The sequence below is a fragment of the Anabrus simplex genome, chromosome 1 (assembly GCF_040414725.1).
Source record: "Anabrus simplex isolate iqAnaSimp1 chromosome 1, ASM4041472v1, whole genome shotgun sequence".
NCBI lineage: Eukaryota > Metazoa > Arthropoda > Insecta > Orthoptera > Tettigoniidae > Anabrus > Anabrus simplex.
The window spans coordinates 18,702,505-18,726,110 of NC_090265.1; the positions used below are offsets into that span (position 1 = coordinate 18,702,505).

General features: G+C 40.6%; 1 protein-coding gene across 1 annotated transcript in view; it reads left to right on the plus strand.

Annotated features, from left to right (window-relative positions):
* Positions 1 to 4,357: 4,357 nt before the first annotated feature.
* Positions 4,358 to 23,606, plus strand: part of LOC136859701 (cilia- and flagella-associated protein 45) — a 219,737-nt gene continuing 200,488 nt past the window's right edge. Inside the window, exons 1-2 of the mRNA XM_067138711.2 lie at positions 4,358 to 4,495; positions 4,588 to 4,859. Of these exons, the coding sequence (XP_066994812.1) occupies positions 4,599 to 4,859 (261 nt within the window). The 5' untranslated portion in view covers positions 4,358 to 4,495; positions 4,588 to 4,598. The remainder of the gene's footprint in view (positions 4,496 to 4,587; positions 4,860 to 23,606) is intronic.

The window sequence follows — 23,606 nt, forward strand, 5'->3', positions numbered from 1 at the left end:
TAATTCCGGTATTGAAAAAATATTCGTTTGTAATGTATCTGGTTTCGAAATTAAACGTCGTGTGGGCCTTCTCATTCGTTTCACCTCGAATTGTTCCTCGGCAGTCCTTTGCGGAAACGGCCTAGACATTAAAGACTGCACCGAATTCATGATCTGGCAAAATACCACTAACTGATAAAAACGCACAATAATAAAAGACACACATGCTGACACGAATGTTTACACAATGAAATCAATACGGTAAGCTACTTAGCTTGTACGTACATAACAAAGCTCACGACTATACTGAAAGAAATGGCGGTGTTTATTATCAAATTTAGAGACATTAGTTATATATCCGATGCGTCGCTCTAGCCAGGACGAATAGCTCTAGCTAGCTCCTTACGGAGCGCAGCGAGGGATCCAACCGGCCGTGATCCAACAGATGAACTTCCATCCGGTGTCGCTAGATGACACTCCTCTTCGATAACAGAATCTCACATTGAGCAGCAACGGTCTCTAGCGACTTCGCTAGTAGTTGGTTACGTAGGAGCGCGGCCGATTTGATGCGTCGCTCTAGGTAGTTCCTTAGCGCAGCGAGGGATCCAGTCGGCCGTGGTAGGAGGAGCCAGGTTGATAAACCTCCATTTAAGCAATGTATAAGAAGCCACGCCTATCTTTTCCTCTCCCCGCGCACCCCTCTACCAGCCCAAAAGCACACTTCTAGCAACCCCGCGCACCCCTTGAGCAGTCAAAGTTTCATCCAACGAGCTAGAATAACATAGAGAGGCGGAAGCGCTGCCTGGGTGAAGCTAATAGAACGAAAGTCCGCCATGTTTCCTGTTGTCACACAAGCAAGGGGGCATGGCCTTTAAATGACGAAAAGTGTAGAAAATACGCATTTTAGAATCACTGGGGGAGAATTAAAGACCGTTGCCGATAGCTTGAAGCATTAAAGCGAATACCGCCACTTCATCATATTGCGGCACGAGGCCAACATCACGATCAGTTGATTGTAGGGTAGTTCGAAATCATCGCACAGTGACTTACGAATAGGCCTCGAAATCGGAACAAGAGCGTTACCCTGCTTGGCTGTTGTGGTTAAGCGTAAATTAGAATGAAAACAATGGACATAAATATTTATGACAGGAAGCCTTAAAATCATAGGGACCTACAATAGGTTACAACCTCATTCTGTTCATATTTTTAAAATTATTGCATCCTCATGAGTACTGTGTTCCTTTATTAATCTGTTTACCCTCCCGGGTTGGTTTTTCCCACGGACTCAACGACGGATCCCACCTCTACCACCTCAAGGACAGTATTCTAGAGCGTGAGACATTGGGTCGGGGGATACAAATGTGAGGGAGGGCTGCACCTGCTATGCTGAACAGGGGCCTTGTGGGGGGGATAAGGAAGCGGCCGTGGCCTTAAGTTAGGTACCATCCCGGCATTTGTCTGGATGAGAAGTGGGAAACCACGGAAAATCACTTCGAGGATGGCTGAGGTGGGAGTCGAACCCACTTCTACTCTGTTGACCTCCCCAGGCTGATAGAATCCCGTTCCAGTCCACGTGCCCCTTTTCAAATTTCGTGACGGAGTCGGGAATCGAACCCGGGCTTCCAGGGGTGGCAGCTGCTCATGCTAACCAGTACACCACAGAGGCGGCCCATGAATACTTTACCATAATATTCGTTTAGTGTAATTATTTATTATAATATAGAGGGGGGTATCATGTTTCTCCCATTACCATATCATACTGGGATTACTAGCTGAAAGGTAAGCTTGAAAGTTGTCCATTATGAAGTGTGGCATAGTTTTAAAAACCAAGGCTGTAGGCCTATACATTTCAAAAATAGCAGTAAAATACTGTATTTACCATACTTAGTGTACGTTTGAACGAAATAAGTGTTTTTTTTGTGGGTACGTTTTCTTGGTTGTGGGCACTCCATTTCCTTTATTTGTACACGTGAATGAAAATTAAATAGGGCTGGAAATGTACAGAGCATAAGCAACTGAATTGAGTGGGATACAATTTATCTCTTTTCGCCCTCACAACGCATTGTTCCGTTAATTCCTTGTTCTTTAAACGAAATCTGAAACAAAATTCGACAAATAATAACCGTGGCTATCCGTACTTTCGCTAAGTAAACAATAAAATGGATTTAATTACAAACAGAAATTACAAAAAGGAATCTCGGCTATAATTCAGTAATACTTAAAGTACGATATATCCTTGGTTTTATTACTCCGATTAGAACAACCATACGCTGAGCTTACGGCTGGCATTCTTGAAAGCGAGAATCTATGTTTTCATTTCTTAAAACTTAGGGAATTAAATTGGCATGCACGATCTCCCTGTCACCTCAACAAATGCTCTCGCGGCAATTCGCTTTGTTTGACAACAGGCCGGTCTCCACTGATTAACATTTAACAACAACATGTTAAATGTTAAAAGTGTTAAATGTTAACTGGTGACACCATCAGCATGTTAAATGTTAAATGTCAAAAACTGTTTCATTTAACATTGTGTCCACACTCAATAAACATGTCAAACTTGACATCCTTTGTTTATATACAGGTAGTTCATCATATCAGTTTATGGTAATACATTTAGATGGTGTCTAGTATTTTTAAATAAGGACAATGGAATCAGATGAAGAGGAATTGGCCTTTGTTATTGCCACTGTTGCTTCTTGTTATGATTTAGAAATTCAGTTTTATTAGGCACATTTCCTCCCCTCACTCTGCTCATAGCTTCAAAAGCAAACCACTTTGAAGTACAGGGTATAAACTTCGTCCGCTCCCGACTACCGACTTTTCTGAACTTTCTGCAATTCTCGACTGTACTGAGAGCGGAGGGACGCTAGTTTTTTTTTTTCGATTTACTCGCGGGAACAATTATAGATATTTTCGAGTTCCTGGAAACTGTCGACTTTCTTCGCTTTATATCTGTATTCCTCTGGTGAGACATCCCACAAATAAGGCCTTTCTATTATATCTCTAATTAAGTCCAGAGTAATCTCCTTGCTCTACCCCATTTCTGACATTTTAGTATAGTGCAGAGAGAACGACACACGTGCGTGTACTGTATTTGTAGCTTATAACAAAGAGAACGAGTATTGCGGAGTGTTGTAATTATAATCCTGCTTCATGAGCAGCACGTCGTTTGCATCGTTTAGGTTATGTGTTGGCATGGAAACATCATGGAAGTTGCCGAAGCTGTGCCGACAACGCACGAACAACGAATTGACTTGACATGTTTTCCACTTGGAGCGGAAAACACGCCAACATGTTAAAAGTGTTAACTCAACATTCTGAGTTAACATGCAAAGTCAATTGGAAGACACAATCACAATATACATGTCAACTGTAACATGTTAAATTAAACATGTTGGTGTTAAATGTTAAACAGTGGAGACCGGCCTAACCGTTAACATGGCTGCCCCTTACCAACTTGCTTCAAGCAGGGAGCGCTGATGACAGGCTTACAGCCCCTCTATATTATTCTAGCTCGTTGGTTTCATCCTACCTCAGGTTGACTTCCCGCTGCAAACTTTTCGGCTCCTGCAGTGAACATCTAAGAGTACCGGCTTGTAAAGTACCCTGTAGTCAATATTTGCTCTTTCAAGATCTTGAAAGGTTTGTCTTGTTGAAAGAAAATACAGTAGTTGAGTACCGTAATCTAAATGATAAAACGTTACCTAAAATAAACAAAAATTTAATGGTGGTAGCGCAAACCTGCAACCTTATGGAGAAACCGCCCCTGCTGGGTCATCAAAGCAAGCCAAGTCACTGGCTCCGCCATCTTTTAAAGAGGCCGTTTCTATCTTTGCTGACAAACTTGATGTATATGTACAGGCGGTTTCAGACGACCCAGAGGGGTTAAAAATTTTCACGAAGGTGCGTGACGAATTTGTGGCAATCCTACAAAAGACAGCAGCTTCCCTTTCAGTAAAAGATAAACCATCTACAGTTGATCAATAATATAGTTACCCAATCACTAGACATCATTTGTTTTCTCTATCCGGATATCCTTTACCTTAAAGTATTCGGGTTATATTTCAGTGAAATGTCGACTCTATTTACCAAGACACTATTTTTCTGCCTTCTCGAAGATTCTTCGTTTCCCCTATCCTTCCGGTAGGTTAGTTTCCTTCTTTTCCTCTTATGTGTTGACCCGGTCTTGTGTGTGTTTAGTAGAAAGTTGCCAAGTTTCGATCGCTATGGCGTGAAGTTTAGTACCTTGTGTCCTTGTGTTTCTCCTGTGTTGTAGGTTTCGTTACATCCCCTTTTGCTCTCCGTTCGTTTCTTACTTTGTACTTTGCCATCCTATTTTTATTATACTTCTTAAGGGAACGTGGCTGGGAATACCGCTCCCAAGCGAAGCCCATTAAATTATCAAGACAAGACAAACGTTACCATAGCAACAAGTAAACACAAATAACCATTCAAGTTTGGTTATGTGACTCGGATTGATGGGAGTTTATGTAACTATATAACTGTAATAAATCAGGTGGGCACATTTTTCATTAATTATGTTATATATATTAAATATGATAATACAAAATGCCAATATTCTATCTTGTATATTTTATCTTATTGCAGTCAGTATCACAATGGTCATCCCAACCAAAAGAAAGCCTCCAGCTCGCTTGCTGGTAAAGAGTAGTGAAATTACAAAGCATGCAACATGTGATAAAACTGACACCAGCAAACAACCTAATATAAAGAGAAGACCAGGGCTTGCTGGCAAGGAAACTGTCCATCTTGTTCTTCCGGACATGATTCGAGAGATGATTATACCATCGCAAAAACCAAATAGTTATGCTGCTATCATGAAAGAGTCAGAATATGAAAGGCTTAAGAATCAATCTAAGGTATTTCTTATATGTTGTCAATTAACCATTTGTAATTATTAATATGAGAATTTATCTACACATACTGTAGATGACATATGGTAGTGCTGAATTGTTAAGGTATTTGCAGTTGGTGAAATGCATGTGACATTTTCAGACTCTAGCTGACATCTGCATCTACTTGTGCAAAATTCCTCTCTTTCATCTTTCTTTTTTTTCCTTTCACATTCATACACATTTTTTCTTTTTGTGCTGTGACCATATTAGACATGTATTGACTCACAGAGTCTTTCATCATTCCAACTTGTCACAGACTTTCATGTTCATTGAATGTCGTAGATGTAGAAATCACTAGATAGATACAACAAGGAATGTTTTCCATCACAAAATGATGAAATCCATTATTAACAAAAAGGAAAACTAAACTAATTTACTAGACATTAACCTTTGCATGTCCCTCTGCTCCTCATGACATCTTTCACCACTAATTTAGTTAGTATTCTGGACACTTTTGGTCACTTTCAGTTCCAGGTAAGTTAGATGAAAGTAAAATTTATTTCTCTCTATAAATATCTGGTTTCAGATTGAAACAATCTGTTCTGCCTACAGTGCTATGGCTCTCATGTAATAATTTTCTCTGAGCACAAGATACATAGTTTAGGATTGTGAATCATACAAATACTACCTTGTATAATGTATAATTTCTCAAGGGAATTGTTTGATAAATTCCAACTTCTTTGAAAACATTTAAGAAAATACTGTTACATATGAATTCAAAAGCTTAAAAAAAAAAAAATTAAGGGTAAGAAATATGAAAATGTTAGGGGTAAGATATATTTCTAAAGATAATAAGTAACTTTTTGGGGGGTACAGACATTGCAAGGCTGGTGCTGACTCTGATGTAGAATTATTTGGTAAGATACACATCTTAAGACACTCAGGACTTGTTCAGTTAGGCTAGATTTTAAGGGAAGTATAGGCAGTAACAATGGTAGGAATAGACCAAGGTATGAATATGATAAGCAAATTAGAGCAGATGTAGAATGTAATAGTTATGTTAAGATAAAAAGATTAGTACAGAATAGGTTGGCATGGAGTGCTGCATCAAACCAGTCCATGGACTGCTTACACAAACCACAACAAGAATGAACTATGTGGGGAACGGCACAGAAAGGATCGTTATTGTAGCAGGTGATCTCATTTTACCAATATTAACTCAACTGGAAAGAGAATGCAAATGACAGAAAGCATGACAAACAAATGGCGAATAAGTCAATCTGGCAAGGAAAGCTGAATCACAAAGTGATGGAACCAATTTTAGGGGAAAATATTCTAGACATGGTGCTGAGAAAAACAGATGAGCTCTTTAGAGAAACAGCAATAATAGATGGTGTAAGTGATCATGAAGCTGTTTTTGTTGTTTAGGGCTGATAACTTAGATGTTATGCCCCTTTAAACAACAAACATCATCGCACATATTTTTGTCATAGTTAAAAATAAATGTGATAGAAAGAAAGATTGTAAAAGTAGAACAATTAAGCAATGCCAGTGATATCTGATTTGATTACTGTTGGAATGAAGGAGCTGTAACCAGTCGGAACATGCCAAAACAGCATTCCGGCAGATCCCAGAGCTTTTCTTTTCTTTTGACATTGTTCTGAAGCACTCAGTAAAATGTTTAACTTGCGACTTTTATACGGCAGGGGGCGGGGGTTGATGTTGAAAAGGGGACAAAATGTGTGGGTATGTGCGTTCTGGCACCTAAAATTTTAAAAATTAAGCACAGGCTATACTAAATGAATGGAGAGTTGGTATGGGTATTTTAATTGTTTCTTTAGTGGCTTTACGTCGCACCGACACAGGTAGGTCTTATGGCGACGAAGTTGGTATAGTAGACCCTGTGTATAAGGGAAAAGTTGATAAACATAAAACCGAGCTCGATAGCTGCAGTCGCTTAAGTGCGACCGGTATCCAGTAATCGGGAGATAGTGGGTTTGAGCCCCACTGTCGGCAGCCCTGAAGATGGTTTTCCATGGTTTCCCATTTTCACACCAGGCAAATGCCGGGGCTGTACCTTAATTAAGGCCATGGCCGCTTCCTTCTAATTCCTAGGCCTTTCCTATTCCATCGTCGCCATAAGACATATCTATGTTGGTGCGACGCAAAAAAAATAAAAATAAAAAAAAAAGAAAAGAAAAAAATAAACATAAAGCTGATAATTACAGCCCATTCATTTTGACACGTGATGCCTGTAAGCTTTTGGAAAACATTCTTTGTGATTGTATTAGATATGTTTGCACAATTTCAAATTGGTTTTATAGAAGGCAGCTCGGGTTTATGAAAAGTTGTTCCACTGAGGATCAACTTGCAGGATTCCAGCAAGATATAGCAGATATTTTAGATTCAGAAGGTCAAATGGACTGTATCGCGATTGACCTATCAAGGTGTTTGATAGGGTGGATTATGGGAGACTGCTGACAAAAAGGTGTGCTGTTGGTCTAGACAAAAGAGTGACTGAGTGGGTGGCTGTATTTCTAGAAAATAGAAGTCAGAGAATTAGCCTAGGTAAAGCATTATCTGATCCTGTAATCATTAAGAGGGGAATTCCTCCAGACATTATTATTGGACTTTTATGTTTTCTTATATATGTATTAAAGATATGAGTGAAGAATTGGAATAAGAGATAAGGCTTTTTGCAGATGTTGTTATAGTGTAATAGAGTAATAAATAAGTTACAAGATCGTGAGCGACTACAAAAGTCCTCGACAGTAGGCAATGGTATGATGATAAACGGGATGAAAAGTCAGGTTGGAATTTCAAAAAAGTAAAGGGCCTCTCAGTTTTAATTATTGCAGTGATGGTGTGAAAGTTCCTTATGGGAATCATTCTAAGTACCTAGGTGTTAATATAAGAAAAGATCCTCATTGGGATAATCACATAAATGGGATTGTAAATAAAGTCTCTTCACACATAGTTATGAGGGTACTTAGGGGTTTTAGTGAGGATGTAAAGGAGAGGACATATAAGTCTCTGGTAAGACCCCATTTAGAGTATGGTTGCTTTGTATGGGACCCGAACTAGGATAACTTGATTTGAGAATTGGAAAAAATCCAAAGAAAAGCAGCTCGATTTCTTCTAGGTGATTTCCGACAAAGAGTAGCGTTACAAAAATGTTGTGAAGTTTGAGCGAAAGGAGACGAGCTGCTCGATTAAACATTATGTTCCAAGCTGTCAGTGGAGAGATGGCGTAGAATGGCATTCGTTGACAAAAAATTTGAGTGTTAGTTTTAAAAGTAGGAAAGATAGTATGAAGTTAAATTTGGAATTGTGGAAGACAAACTGGGATAAGTATTCATTTATAAGAATAGGAGTTATTGATTGGAATAATTTACTAAGGGAGGTGTTCAATAAATTTCCAGATTCTCTTAAATTATTTAATAAACGACTGGGTAAATAACACAATAATAACTAAACTTATATTGTAATGGTCCACCTTTTCAATACCTTTCCTTTTATTTTTGCTAGTGGATTTACGTCGCACTGACACATATAGGTCTTATGGTGACGTTAGGATAGGAAAGGCCTAGAAGTTGGAAGGAAGTGGCCGTGGCCTTATTTAAGGTACATCCCCAGCATTTTCCTGGTGTGAAATAGGAAACCATGGAAAACCATCTTCAGGGCTGCCGACAGTGGGATTCGAACCCACTCTTTCCCGGATGCAAGCTCACAGCCGCGTGCCTCTAACTGCACGGCCAACTTGCTCGGTGTTTTCGGTACTAAATTACGTAATGTTTACATTACATTTTTAACCTAGGAACTAGTTTCGGCCGTGACTGGCCATCATCGTCATAATACAACACTGTACAAACACATCTAATAACTAAAATAAACATATAAACATATACAAATGATGTTAAAAGTATTAAAAGCATCTGTGATGAACTATGTGCACAACACATAAATATATGATGAAATTAAAATAAGGTTCTAAAATCCTTAGATGCATTGCATCATGTTAAAATGTTTCATTAGTGCTTCCTGTTAAAATATCTTCAAAAATACTGAAAAGTTCCTCTGTTGGAAATTGTCAATGGTTGAATCAATGATAGCACACAAAAATATGACTAAATAGCCATCACGTTCTTAGATTGCAGGTGGTAGAGATTCGCAGTTCAATGCGGTGCCCATGAAGTTCGTTGTGTCATGTGGTGTGTGGCCTACTGTTGTGTGCCTCATACTAATGGGATGCAGTGCATCTAAGGATTTTAGAGCCTATTTTAAATTCATCACATATTTTACGTATTGTGCACATAATTCATTCCAGATGCTTGTAATACCTTTTAATGTCAATGTTTATACATTTGTTTTAGTCATTCGATATGTTTGCATTAAGGCTGCTGAAACTAGTTCCTAGATTAATTATAACCTAATTGAAACTGGTGCTTTGCATTCCAGAAATAGTGGGTTCGAACCCCACTGTTGGCAGCCCTGAAGATGGTTTCCCATTTTCACATCAGGGAAATGCTGGGGCTGTACCTTAATTAGGGCTACGGCTGCTTCCTACCCACTCCTAGCCCTTTCCTATCCCATATAGGACCATATCTGAAGTACCGGTACTTATTTGATTATTGTTTGGTTGAAGGAGCTATACCAAGTGAATGGAGAGTTGCTATAGTAGCCCCTGTGTATAAAGCTGAAAATTACAGTCCAGTAAGTTTGACATGCATTGCATGTAAGCTTTGGGAAGGCATTCTTTCTGATTATATTAGACATGTTTGCAAAATTAATAACTGTTTCGATAGTAGGCAATTCGGTTTTAGGAAAGGTTATTCCACTGAAGCTCAACTTGTAGAATTCCAGCAAGATACAGCAGATATCTTGGATTCAGGAGGTCAAATGGACTGTATCGCGATTGACCTGTCTAAAGCATTTGATAGGGTGGATCATGGGAGACTACTGGCAAAAATGAGTGCAATTGGACTAGACAAAAGTGTGACTAAATGGGTTGATATATTTCTAGAAAATAGATCTTAGTGAATTAGGGTAGGCCAAGCTTTATCTGACCCTGTAATAATTAAGAGGGGAATTCCTCAAGGCAGTATTATTGGACCTTTATGTTTTATTATATATAAATGATATGAGTAAACAAGTGGAATCAGAGGTAAGGCCTTTTGCAGATAACGTTATTCTGTATAGAGTAATAAATAAGTTACAAGATTGTCAGCAACTGCTACTTGACCTCGATAATGTTGTGAGATGGAGAGCAGGCAATGATATGTTGATAAATGGGGTTAAAAGTCAGGTTGTGAGTTTCACAAATAGGAAAAGTCCTCTCAGTTTTAATTACTGCATTGATGGGGTGAAAGTTCCTTTTGGGGATGATTGTAAATACCTAGGTGTTAATATAAGGAAAGATCTTTATTGAGGTAATCACATAAATGGGATTGTAATAAAGGGTAGGCTACAGATCTCTGCACATGGTTATGAGGGAGTTTAGGGGTTGTAGTAAGGATGTAAAGGAGAGGGCATATAAGTCTCTGGTAAGACCCCAACTAGAGTGTGGTTCCATTGTATGGGACCCTCACCAGGATTACCTGATTCAAGAACGGGAAAAAATCCAAGGAAAAGCAGCTGGATTTGTTCTGGGTAGTTTCCAACAAAAGAGTAGCATTACAAAAATGTTGCAAAGTTTGGGCTGGGAAGAATTGGGAGAAAGAAGACAAGCTGCTCGACTAAGTGGTATGTTCAAAGATATAAGCTTCATTGTTTTTTCCGTATTGAAATGAGATCACAGAGATAAGTTATTTATAAGGTTCAACCTTTTCAATACAAATTACCTTTTTTTTTGGATGTTATTTAAAACATTTATTTAATACAGGACCAGTTTCGACATTTGAATGTCATAATCAGCCATAAACAAATCAATCACAAACAAATGAGCAAGGACATAATAATTAAAACTGGTGTAGTGACACATTGAAATATGTACATAGTGTTTTGCCATTCCAAGATTTTGAAATGTTATTAAAGCACAAAATTTTTTATACACCCATTCACGCCTTGTGTTAATAAAGTAACAAGAACTTACAGCAATAATTAGAACTGTAATTTGTATTGAAAAGGTTGAACCTTATAAATAACTTATCTCTGTAGGTAGTGTGTGATAAAGATGTTGATTCCCATAGGGAACCTGAAATACATATTCCGAATGAGTAAATTTATAATACCAATATAGTTGGCCCTTTATTGGACATTATAAATTTTCCAGCTAACTCATTCCTGGTTGCCAGCGTTTTGCCCCAGTGTGCCATGTTGGGCTCATCAGTTGGTAAATGGCACATCCACCAAGACATATGGCTAGTGCATACCATGGAGTGGTTTTTTTTTTTTTTTTAATAAATGTTTTCAATCCCCACCCTGAAGGGGTGGGGCAGGCCACCTAAAGGGTTACGCCCTTTCTCTGGCCAAGAGAAGCGAGCGGGTCGAGGAGATGCGATGGAGAAGGAAGGTGGGTAGACGAAGTGGGAAATGACAGGAGATGTGTGTATGCAATGGGAGAAGTTTAGAAGAGAACGCCAGCGGGAAGATGTATAAAGAGCAGGTGGAGAGTAGCGGTGATGTTATGAAGAGTTGTGGTGAGAAGGCGGATTATATCTAATGTTGGTAGGGGTAGGAGGAAGTGACTAGATTGGGGAGGGGGTGGAACAGGAGGAGGGCCAGGCCGGGGGCGACGATGTGGGTTGTTGTGGGGTTGGCGAACTGCTGAGGGTGGGGAGCGAGAAGGCTCCACTCGGTATCGATGTCCTTGGATTCGGGCGCCGGTGCTAATGAGGTTGTGGACGTCATCTGGAGTGGGAAGATGGAGTCGCACCATATATGTGGGGCCGTTAACGTTGTGGATCCGGAATGCACGTCGAGCTGGAACGCCTTCTGTTTGTAGTTCCTGTTTGATGTCCCGTTCAGAGATGTCCGGTGCTATCCCACGGAGAACACAACTTGACATGGTGTGGAAGGCTGGTGGTAGTTGCTGGGGCGAAGATGACGTGGCGGCAGCTGTGATGTTGTCCTGTGTAGGTGGTAGTGGCGAAGCGGTGGCGGTCGAAATCACAGGCACTGAGGTGGTAGGGAGTTGCTGGGGTGCAGTAGTCGAGGAAATTGGAAGGGAAGATAACATTACGGGTGAAGGGTGACAAGTCGTGACAGTAGTAACTGGAAGTGGGGAGGGGGTGTAGGCGGATGTTGTGGTGGTTGTGGTAGTTGTAGAGAAGGAAGGTGATGATTGCTGGTGTGATGTCCAGGGTTGAGACACGTTGGCGAAGGGAACAATAGAGGGGTTTGCAGATAGCTGGGTTAGGATATACGAAGGAGTGGGCACCACTGCATAGGTTCTATGGTTAATAGTCGCTCCGGAGGCTTGTAGTCATCGCAGGTCGTCATCGTTGCATAGATATACTAGAATCTGCGATGATGGTGTGGAAGTTGCACCATCCTCCAGTCTATAGATGTTGTCAACTGGAACGCCGGATGTGCGGAGGTCGATGAAAATGTCGTCTTCAGAGAGCTCCAGATCCACATCGGGGATTAGACAGGTAGGCATGTTTGTAGGGGAGGCCGACTACCGACTTGGTGTCAGGCCGTTATGCTTTATTACGTTGGCTAGGTAGCTAGATAGAGATGAGGGCCACCCGGCCGAGCAAAAATATTTGGAGCTCCTGTGGAGTGTCGTAGTCCGAAATGGAGAGAGTGCCATGGAGTCCACTGTGTAGGCTTTTTGGAGCCACCGGCAGTGCCAATGCACTATGAGAGACTTTGTCTCGTTTTCAGAAATTGATGCCTGCCTGGCCATTAAATGATAAAGATGTTGATTCGCATAAGGAACCTGAAATATTTGTTCTGAATGAGTAAATGCCAATATAGTTGGTCCATTATTGGACATTGTAAATTTTCCTGCTAACTCATTCCTGGTTGCCAGCGTTTCGCCCCAGTGTGCCATGTTGGGCTCATCAGGTGTTAAATGGCACATCCAGCAAGACGCATGGCTAGTGCATACCATGGAGGCTATCTATCTATAAATGTTTTCATTCCCTACCCTGAAGGGGTGGGGCAGGCCCCTTAGAGGGTTACTCCCTCTCTCTGGCCAAGAGGTGCGGGTGGGTTGGGGAGATGTGACTGAAGAAGGAGGTGGGTAAAGGATGTGAAGAAGGAGGAGATGTGAGAGGAATTTTGCCTATGCCTAAGTATTTTGCATTTTAATTTATTGCATCTTTTCTTTTCTTTTTCTTTCTTTTTTTATATAGAACGTACATACAATATACAGTTCGAAAAAATTGTATACCGTACTGGGAATTTCTTGCGATCCTACTCCTGGAAGTACATGTATTAAAATAGAAAACTGAATTTAAATACAAAAATAAATTTTTTCCTAGCACACTGACACACTAACAAGTTTGTATCATAATTTTGAGTGGTTACATTTATGAATGAAGAAATTAATGAAAGATGGAGGTTATTGGCTGGAGTTAGAGAATGTCGAGTGCTTTTAGATGAGAGTTTGAAGAGGTGTGAAACTGAAGTGGGAATTTAAGCCCGAGTAAGTGGTTGAGAAATGAAGATTGAATGTTTGGTTCACCGCGGCTTGTAGAGGAGTGAGGGCTAACGATCTGTGGTAGGGATAAATATTCAGTAGGGAAATGGGTAAGAAGCATAGAAAATCTTCAACTGTAGGTGGTGGGAAGAGGGACGGTTGGATGGTGTGGGCATATCGATGGTTCGTATAGGCGCTATGAGCTCAGGTCGGTTTTGGGGAGGTGCAGGGCGGCTTCTGCAGTGGCGTGAATATGCTGGATGATTGCCTCCACAAGTGTGACAGAGGGGAGGGTGACGGGTGTTGGGGAAACTTGATGTAGAGTGCTGTTGGCTGCAATGACTGCATACAGGATGTTTTGCTGTGCGCTGAGTGGTAGGTTGGTTATTATATGTGAAGCATCGCTCACACATGATGGATTGTAGTGGCGGGGCTCGGGATGGCTCCACTTTGTGATGGTGTCTGTAGATTGAAACTCCGCTGGCCAGTACTCGGTCCACGTCTTCAGGAGTCGGCAGTAGGATTTGAACCATGTAGGTGGGTCCTGTTGAGTTCTTTATCCTGAATACCTTTTTCGCTGGGATGTCTTTGGCTTTTAGTTCGGCAAAGATGTTATCTTGTGTAATAGAGGGGTCTACACCTCGTATTACGCAGCTGAGGAGTCGATAGCGTGTAGGAGTAGGCGGAGCTTTAATCGGTGAGGGTGGGAGGCATTGAAGGGGGGTGCTTAAACCAAGATGATGAGGTCCTATTGTAGTGAGTAGGTTGGCAGCAGCATCCCCGTTGACCTGGATGATGACTCCGGCCGTAGTTTTCCGGATGTCTGCGATATCCTTCTGGCACATGTTGAAGCAGAACAGAGTGGAAAATATGGCGTGAGGTGATTGGAAAGCTGGGAAGGGATGGGAAAGTAAAAAGGAACGAGTACCCGATGGAGTTGGTTGAAGAAAACGGGAGTAATTAATAGGGTGTCTGGTGCTGGATTCAGCAATGAAGGGGAGCTGGGGAGGAGTAGCTGTGGTAGTGGTGGTGGTTGTAGTTGTCCTGGATCTCTCTGCGTGTTGACTTCCATGGTGAGCAGCGGGTCACGCGACGTGGCTGGTTGAGGGATCCGTTCCGAGGCCATTTCCAGGTGCCGTGTGCCTGGTACTTGTTCTGGAGTTGATCTTGGAGCCGGACTCGGAGGGTGGCATTGCGGTCTTGAATTATCTAAAGGTGGAGCTGGTGTGCCAGGAATATATCTGGCTTGATAATTAGGAGAAGCGTAGCTGGACATCACAGCTGAATGGTAGGCAGTTTCGACTGTTTGATTGAAGTTACTAATGGTGCTGGTGGTGGTGACATTGGTCATCAAAGAGGTGGTGACCGGGATATGAAATCGGTATGGAAACGTGGCCACTAATGATCTGGAGTTCACTCAAAATACTGTGAATCAGAAATGTGGTAGTCGTCGATGATAGGCTCGTCCCGAGGTGAAACCTCCTGGATTTTCTTCAGTCTACGTGATCAGCACACTTTTTTAATAGGGAATGCCCTACGTGACTGATGTATCAGTGTAGAAAACCGTTGGATGGCGAAGAATGCCATGGAGGCCACTGCATAGGCTATTTGTGGCCACCGGCAGCGCCAATGCACTATGAGAGACTTTGACTCATTTTCAAAAATTGATGCCTGCCTGGCCATCAGATGATAAAGATGTTGATTCCCATAGAGAACCTGAAATATTTGTTCTGAATGAGTAAATTTACAATACCAGTATAGTTGGTCCATTATTGGACATTATAAATTTTCCAGCTAACTCATTTCTCAAGTCAAGTCTCCCATAGTGCATTGGCTCTGCCGGTGGCTCCAAATAGCCTACGCAGTGATCTCCACGGTATGCACTAGCCATGCATTTTGGTGGGTGCGCCATTTACCAACTGATGAGCCCAACATGGCACACTGGTGCGAAACGCTGGCACCTAGGAATAGTTAGCTGGAAAATTTATAATGTCCAATAACGGACCAACTATATTGGTATTATAACTGGTATGTTCCAAGCTCTCAGAAGATAAATGGCGTGGAATGACCTTAGTAGACGAATAAATTTCAGTGGCGTCTTTAAAAGTAGGAAAGATCACAATATGAAGATAAAGTTGGAATTCAAGAGGACAGTTTGTGGCAAATATTCATTTATAGGAAATTCTCTTATGCGTTAGGCCTAGCAAGTCAGCAGGAGAGTATTGAGTACAGTCGCTTTCAATAAGAAAAAGATCCTCGAAAAGAAGATTATAGACCGGACTGACACATCCTCTTAGACAGTTGTAAAGTATGATGACCATAAGGCTGATGATATACAATGTTCTGAAAGGAAACCACAAATAAAAAAAGAGACCCAAATACCAAATTGGAACCATGAACATTCTATCATTAACTGGAAAGGTAGAAGAACTCCTAGACATGATGGATAGGAGAAAAATATCAATATTGGGATTAAGTGAGACCAAATGGAAAGGGATTGGAAGTAAGACACTTAAAGTAGCAAAAAATGGTGTTGGATTCTTAATTAACGAAGGGACTGATGCTACAGCTGAAGTTATCTGCAAAAGTGATAGAATCATTAAAATGTTCATGAAACTGGAGAACACTAAGGTCACCATCATACAAGTGTATGCCCCACAGACAGGCTGCAGTAAGGAAGACAAAGAGAAATTTCGGCAAGACCTGGAAGATAGAGTTAATGAGGAAAATGTTGTTATTATTGGAGATCTAAATGCGCAAGTTGGGGTAGACAGACTTGGGTACGAGAACATCATTGGTCCACATGGATTTGGACTAAGGAACCCAGAAGGAGAATAACTATTAGATCTGTGCAGAAGAAATGATCTTATAATCAAAAGTACATTCTTCAAAAAAGAGACAGTCACTGAGTAACAAGGTACAGTTGGGATGGCCAGTATAGAACATTGATCGACTATGTAATCACGAATAAAGATGGTGGCAGATACGTCACAGATGTAAAGGTCATCCCTAGTGAAAGCATGGACAGTGACCACAGATTGCTGGTAGTAGACTTCAAACATAAGACTAATAAAACGCAGAAAATGATTATGAAAAAACCAAGGGTTAAAAGTTAAAAGTTACAAGAAGTCCAAATAAAGGAAGAATACAAACTAAGGATTCAACAGAGTCTGCCAAAGTGTGAAGTAACCAGCCTTAATGAAGAGTGGAAGGCTTTCAAAGACACCTTTGTGGGAGAAGCCAAAAACCTATGTGGAGTTACAAGTTCTATCAAAAGAAAAAAGGAGACACCACGGTGGAATGATAGAGTGAAAACAGCGGTAAAAGAAAGAAACCAAATAAAGAAGGCACTGGACAAGGAAAAACAAAAACAGGGACAAGAACGAAATGAACAAGAAATACAAAGACTTCAAGGAGTATACAGGAACAAGAAACTTGCTGTACAGAACATTGTAAGGGAAGAAAAAGAGAAGAAATGGAATGAGTTTGCAGACAAACTGGAAGAGGACAGTAAAGGAAATATGAAATTGCTATACAGAGTAGTGAAAAACAAGCGAAGGGATCAAGAAACCATAAAAGCAATAGAACATGATGATGGAACTCTGGCACAAGAAGAGGGAGAAATTAAACAAGAACTCAAGATCTATTTGGAAAAGCTGCTGAATGGAGATACAGAAAACATAACAACAGATAGAGGAGAGCCAAGTCGAGGAACCACAACTGAACCACCAATTACATGGCTTGAGGTTGAAAATGCGCTCAAGAGCATGAAGAAAGGAAAGGCAGTGGGCATAGATGAACTAAGTGCAGATATGCTAAAAGCAGCGGGAATTCCAGGAATCCAATGGCTCTACAGACTGCTCAACAAGATATGGGAGGAAAATACTATTCCTGAGGACTGGAAGATGGGCATCATTGTACCTCTGTTCAAGAAAGGAAGCTGACGAAAATGTACTAATTACCGTGGTATCACACTACTGTCTCATGTCCTGAAAATTTTGGAAGAAGAGCAGTACGGTTTCAGACCAGGAAGGTCAACTACAGACCTTATATTTGCAATTAGGATGCTAATGGAAAAATTCTGGAAGAAGAACAAGCCTTTATTTCTAATATTTTTGGACATTGAGAAAGCATACGATAATGTACCAAGGGAAAGAATTTGGCAATGCATGAAAGAACTTCAAGTGCAAGACAGCCTCATAGACAAAATGAAAATGTTGTATAGTGAGAATAGAAGCTGTATTCAAGTAGGATGTGCTTTGTCGGACTGGTTTGAAACAAAGAGAGGAGTGCAGCAGGGCAGCTCATTGTCACCACTTCTATTTATTATTGTGATGGGTGTCGTAATGAAATCTATTAAAAGAAAAGAACATGGAGATGTGAAAGCCTTCACATTTGCAGATGATGTTGTGATCTGGAGTGACTCAGAAGAGGAATTGGGAGAGAGAATGCAAAGCTGGAATGAGGAGTTTAAGAAATATGGTTTAAATATCAGCAAGACCAAGACGGTGGTGATGAAAGTGTATGGGGAAGGAGCAGAACCAATAGTCATGTTAAATGAAGCCCAACTGGACAGCATTCCAGTTTTCCAATACTTGGGTAGCGTTCTATCAAATGACAACCTAGCAAAACATGAGGTGAACAATCGAATCAATAAGGCAACACAATTTTACCACCAGGTAAGACACCTGCTGTGGGATGAGCAAATACCCATTAAAACAAAAATGACATTGTACAAGTCCTGTTATACACCAATTCTTACATACAGTCTTGAAACCACAACACTGACCAATAGTGATAATTACGAACTTCAGGCAGCTGAAATGAAATTCCTTCGCACTATGATTCAGAAAACCAGGAAAGACAAGATTAGGAATGAGAAAATTAGAGAAGAAGTAGGAATAGATGATTCTTTCCTCAATAAGATTCAATTACCAAGACTGAAGTGGTTTGGTCACATGAAGAGGATGCCAGTAAACAGAACTGCAAGGAAGGAATTTGACAGAAATGTAGAAGGAAGACGACCCATGGGAAGGCCACGAAGGAAATGGATAGATTTAGTTAAGAGCGATGTACTGCTGAGAGGTCATGATTGGGACAAGTTGGTGGAGGAAGAATGGTACAAGGACAGGATGAGATGGAGGAGGCTCATATACCACACCCGGGAAACTGGAGATGGTTTAGGATGATGATGATGATGATGATGAGGAAGGGGAGTTAGGGATTGGAATAACTTACCAAGGGAGATGTTCAAAAATTTCCAATTTCATTGAAATCATTTAAGAAAAGACTAGGAAAACAACAGATAGGGAATCTACCACCCGGACGACTGCCCTAAATGCAGATCAGTATTCATCGATTGATTGTCACCATAAGACTTATCTGTGTAGGTACAACAAAAAGCAAATTGTAAAAAAAAAAAAAAAAAAAAAAAAAAAAGCTACCTAACATTTTATTTTTAAGTATTTATGAACTGTCCCTTATTTTTATGAAAAATCCCTTTTTTTTTTAAGGTAAATGTCCCTTATTTCTTATATCAAAAAGTGGCAACCCTACTCACTGGGCTGATCCTATTCCATTACTCACAAAGAATCTGTCAACATTCTTCAACCCAAGAACATTACATTAGTAACAGAAGGTTGAAATGGAATACCACTGGCCAATTTGGAACAAAGTCTATTACATGGTCATAGTTCACATCGTGATGGCTGAACAAGATGGAAAAGGAGAAACTATATTAATAGGCTGAGTGGTTCAGACGGTTAGGCCTTGGCCTTCTGACCCCCACTTGGCAGGTTCAGTCCTGGCTCAGCCCGGTGGTATTTGAAAGTGCTCAAATACATCAGCCTCATTTCGGTAGATTTACTGGAAAATAAAAGAACTCCTGTAGGACAAAATTCTGGCATCTTGGCATCTCCATAAACCATAAAAGTAGTTAGTGAGACGTAGTAAAGCAAATAACATTATTAGAAACTACTGGTAAATTGAACGCTGGACCTGATGATCAAGACTAGAGGAGACGAATTGAACTGAGAAAGCAAGATGAAAAACAGTGACTTAACCTGCAAGACCGTGTGGATAGAGCATACATAAAAGAAAAACTTGGGTCCAAAATGTTCGGCTGAAGCCTTCTGAGTCTGAGACTCACAAAGTGACGGCTGGGGTATGGTGATTGAAATTTTCGACCTATTTGGTCCTTAATTTCACTTTCTCATGGGGTTCATAGTGTTGACTTTTGGTATTGTGGTGGTGGTGAGATTAGTGTTAATTGCATTGATTGACCTGGTTTAGTATGTTCATTAGGTTAGGTTTTGGTATATGTGGTAATATTGGCCATTTTTGCCAAGGTTTGAGTGTAGGACCTTGATGTTGGATGGGGCATGCAGGATTCGTGTGTGGAGGATAGAATAATAATGGTCATTGTTGACAAGTAGACATTGTGTGAGATGAGGGGTCAGATGGTTGGGTGCTTTCCCTTGACCTGAGCACCAGTTGATATCCCACTTTAGTGGGAAGTAGGGCAGGTAAATGTTTGAGGATTTAACTGTGAAACATTCACCAAACATGGTTTGATGGCGCCTGATGTGAATGGGGACAGGAAGATCCATGTTAGGTGTTTTACAGGTACTGTTCATGTTCATAAAAAGCAGAACACCTTGAAAGACTAGAGATAGGAAGTTCATATTCTCAGAACATGTGCATTCTACAGTTCTGAAGAAATTATTAGCATTTGAACCATGTCGGCCCTCAGGTTCAAGGTCCATATCTATATCTTGGCACACCACCACTGACTGGTAAAATGTGCCTGCGGCTCTCATTGTCGCTATAAACCAAAGGTAATGGATCAATGTGACTTGAACAGATATGCAGGATGCCTCACAGATGTATGTGAGAACCATACCGTCAAATCAATGAGTTTGAAAGAGGGCACATTACTGACATGAGAGAACGAGATGCATCCATCCCAGAAATAGCTGCTCGTGTGGGATGAAGTGTGTCGGCAGTGCACCAAGTATGTATAGAATGGTTCACAGAAGGCCATAGAACACGACAAGATGGGTCTGGTCGCACCACCCAGACCATCCCCCCAAGAAGATTGACACCTCATACGAATGGTATCGCAGGACAGATCTGCATCCTCCTCGGCTCTGGCACAACAGTTGAACAGTGTATCACATCGTACACTATTAGGAGTGAGCGTCTGTTGCCGTTTATTACGGTCTAGGTTACTGGTGCGTCGTCCACTTCTCCATCTACCTTTGACTAATGTGCATAAACATGTTAGACTGCAGTGGTGTATGGAGCGACATCAATGGGGACAGGAATGGCAAGAGATAGTGTTTTCAGACGAATCCAGGTTATGTTTGTATGAAAATGATGGTTCGACGCAGACAGTGGGGAGAGGCATCACATTGCATTCACACAAGACATACAGCACCAACTCAAGGCCTTATGGTATAGGGTGCTATTGGATACAACCAGAAATCACAGCTGGTGCGTGTCCAGGGCACTGTGACCAGTTTGGCCTACGTGAATGACATCCTGCGACCCATAGCCATACCCTTTCTGCACGACACCCCAGGTGCCATATTTCAGAAGAACAATGCGCGACCACATGTTGCTGCATAAATACATGCCTTCTTGTTGTCACAGGATGTCAGACAGTTGCCCTGGCCCACCCGATCACCGGACTTGTTGCCAATCGAAAATGTGTGGGATATGGTGAAAGACATGTGCAGCGCCGTGACCCAATGCCAACCACCAAAGATGAACTGTGGAACCAGGTGAATGCAGCATGGATGGCTATACTCCAGGATGCCATTCACACCTTATACACGTCAATGCCATCCTGCATAGAACAAGTTATCAGTGCCCATGAAAGACCCAGTGCTTACTAGGTAACAGGACACATACTGAACCTAAGTGACTGAAATGCTAATCGTTTCTGTAGAACATACTAATGAGCGTGTCCTGTGAATATGAATTTCTTATCTCTGGTCTTTCAAAGTGTTCTGGTTTTTGGGAGTGTATGTTTAGCTAGTGTATTGCTAGTTAATCTTGATTTATCAGTTTCATTTTCCGCATTGTCCGTTATCATAAGTTATAGACAAGAAAGGTTCCACCTTATCAATACAAATTTATTTATACAAATATCTACAGTACCGGTTTCGACTCTTTACATGTAGTCATCCTCAGCTGTACACCATAAACTAATGAATAAGCATAATATACAGCAGAAAGAAGAACACCACTTACAAAAAAGCATAGACATTCTCCATATCATATTGAAGAAAATCAACGAATGCAAGACTGGAAACTTACTCTAAAACAATTGTTTCCTATTTATTGTAATGGATCTTACATGAATCTGCACATTTTAAGATGACATTCTACATGTACTATATATATTTTTAAGAGTGTTTATGTAACTATACTTTTAATAATAGTCCATTTATACGATTTTCACATCATATTGAAGAAAATCAACGTACGCAAGATGAAACTTATTCCAACAAAATGTTTCCTATTTATTTATTATAACGGATTTTACTTGAACTGTGTATTTTAAGACAACTTTTTACATGTATCACTTATATTTTTAAAAAAGTGTTTACGTAATTGTACTTTTAATAACAGCCCATTTACATGATTTTAGGCCTAAAAGATTCACCTACACATTTTAGATTGTACATAGTCGAATTTACCCTGGAGTATGCTCAATTAGAAGTAAGATATATCCTATCATTGTAACTATCATTATGGACAAGGCAAGTCAACTAATTTGATTTATGTGAAGGTAACGGTATACAGCTGAGGATGACTACATGTAAAGAGTCGAAACCGGTACTGTAGATATTTGTATAAATAAATTTGTATTGATAAGGTGGAACCTTTCTCGTCTATAACTTATTGCTAGTTAAGGCAATGTAGAAAGCTGGGCAGAGTCTGCACTGAAGCTGGTATATAATGTTGGATGACCTTTTATGGGGTAAGACCTGTTGGTAATGCTGCTGGTGCTTACAGCAGCTGCGTTCACAGGGGAAAGAGCCAGAAGGGGGTGGAGGTTGGTATGGTTCATAGTGAGGGAGAATGGTTTAGAGGGTAGGTGGGCGACTGAAAGTGACTATGGGGCTTGGGTCTAGGGTGAGGGTGAAAAGTTAGCATTCAAGAGGACAAATTGCCCTAAATGCAGATCATTGATGATTGAACTTGCTAACTCAGACAGTCCTGGCATTCTGTGATAGGGCTGCAGCATGGCAGTGGTAATATGGGTATAGACGTAGATAAGAAATGAATAGTAGTAACTTAGCAGTAATAGTCAGTAATATTTTAAGAATTGTACAGTATATAAACGTCACTTCTTGAAAATAAATATTAAAAAAGCTGAGAGTTCTATTACAATATATATATATATATTTTTTTACAATTTGCTTTATGTTGCACCGACACAGATAGGTCTTATGGTGATGTAAGGTACAGTTCCAGCATTTGCCTGGTTTAAAAATGGGAAACCTTGGAAAACCATCTTCAGAGCTGCCGACAGTCGGTTTCGAATTCACTGTCTCCCGAATGCAAGCTCAGAACTGCGGGACCCTAACCGCACGGCGACTTGCTCGGTGAAATATATTATCTCTGGCTTTAGCCATCATCCTCCCTGGTATTCAGAAATCTATTAAAGTCCCTGACAAAACCATCTTTACATAATTTTGTTTTCAGATTGATGTTGCTGTACAGGAATGAAAGCTGGGTGGGCTCAGGATATCTTATTCAAAAGTTGGAAATGACAGACATGAAAGTAGGGAGAATTATTGCTGGTACAAATAGATGGGTGTGTAATTGCAGGAAGGTAACTCAGAATGAGGAGATAAAGGCTGAGTTAAATATAAACGTAACTCATAAGCCAGCTTCAGTAGTGGGGTCATTTGTGCCTGAGGAAGATAGGTTACCTAGGAGAATAATGGACTTAGCTGTGCAGGTTAAAGGCTAGTTTGGTTTTGCAACTAATCTTGTGAAACAGATTTCATGAAAGTCATTGAAGGGTTACATGGAGACACTAGTTTTATGGCATCTTCTGCATTTTACTTTAGTATTATCTAATTATTAAGGATGCTCACTTCCTTACAGCAACTACAGTCATGGCAGAGATCTTTTTAGTGACTCTAAAGGCTGAGAAAATAAACATA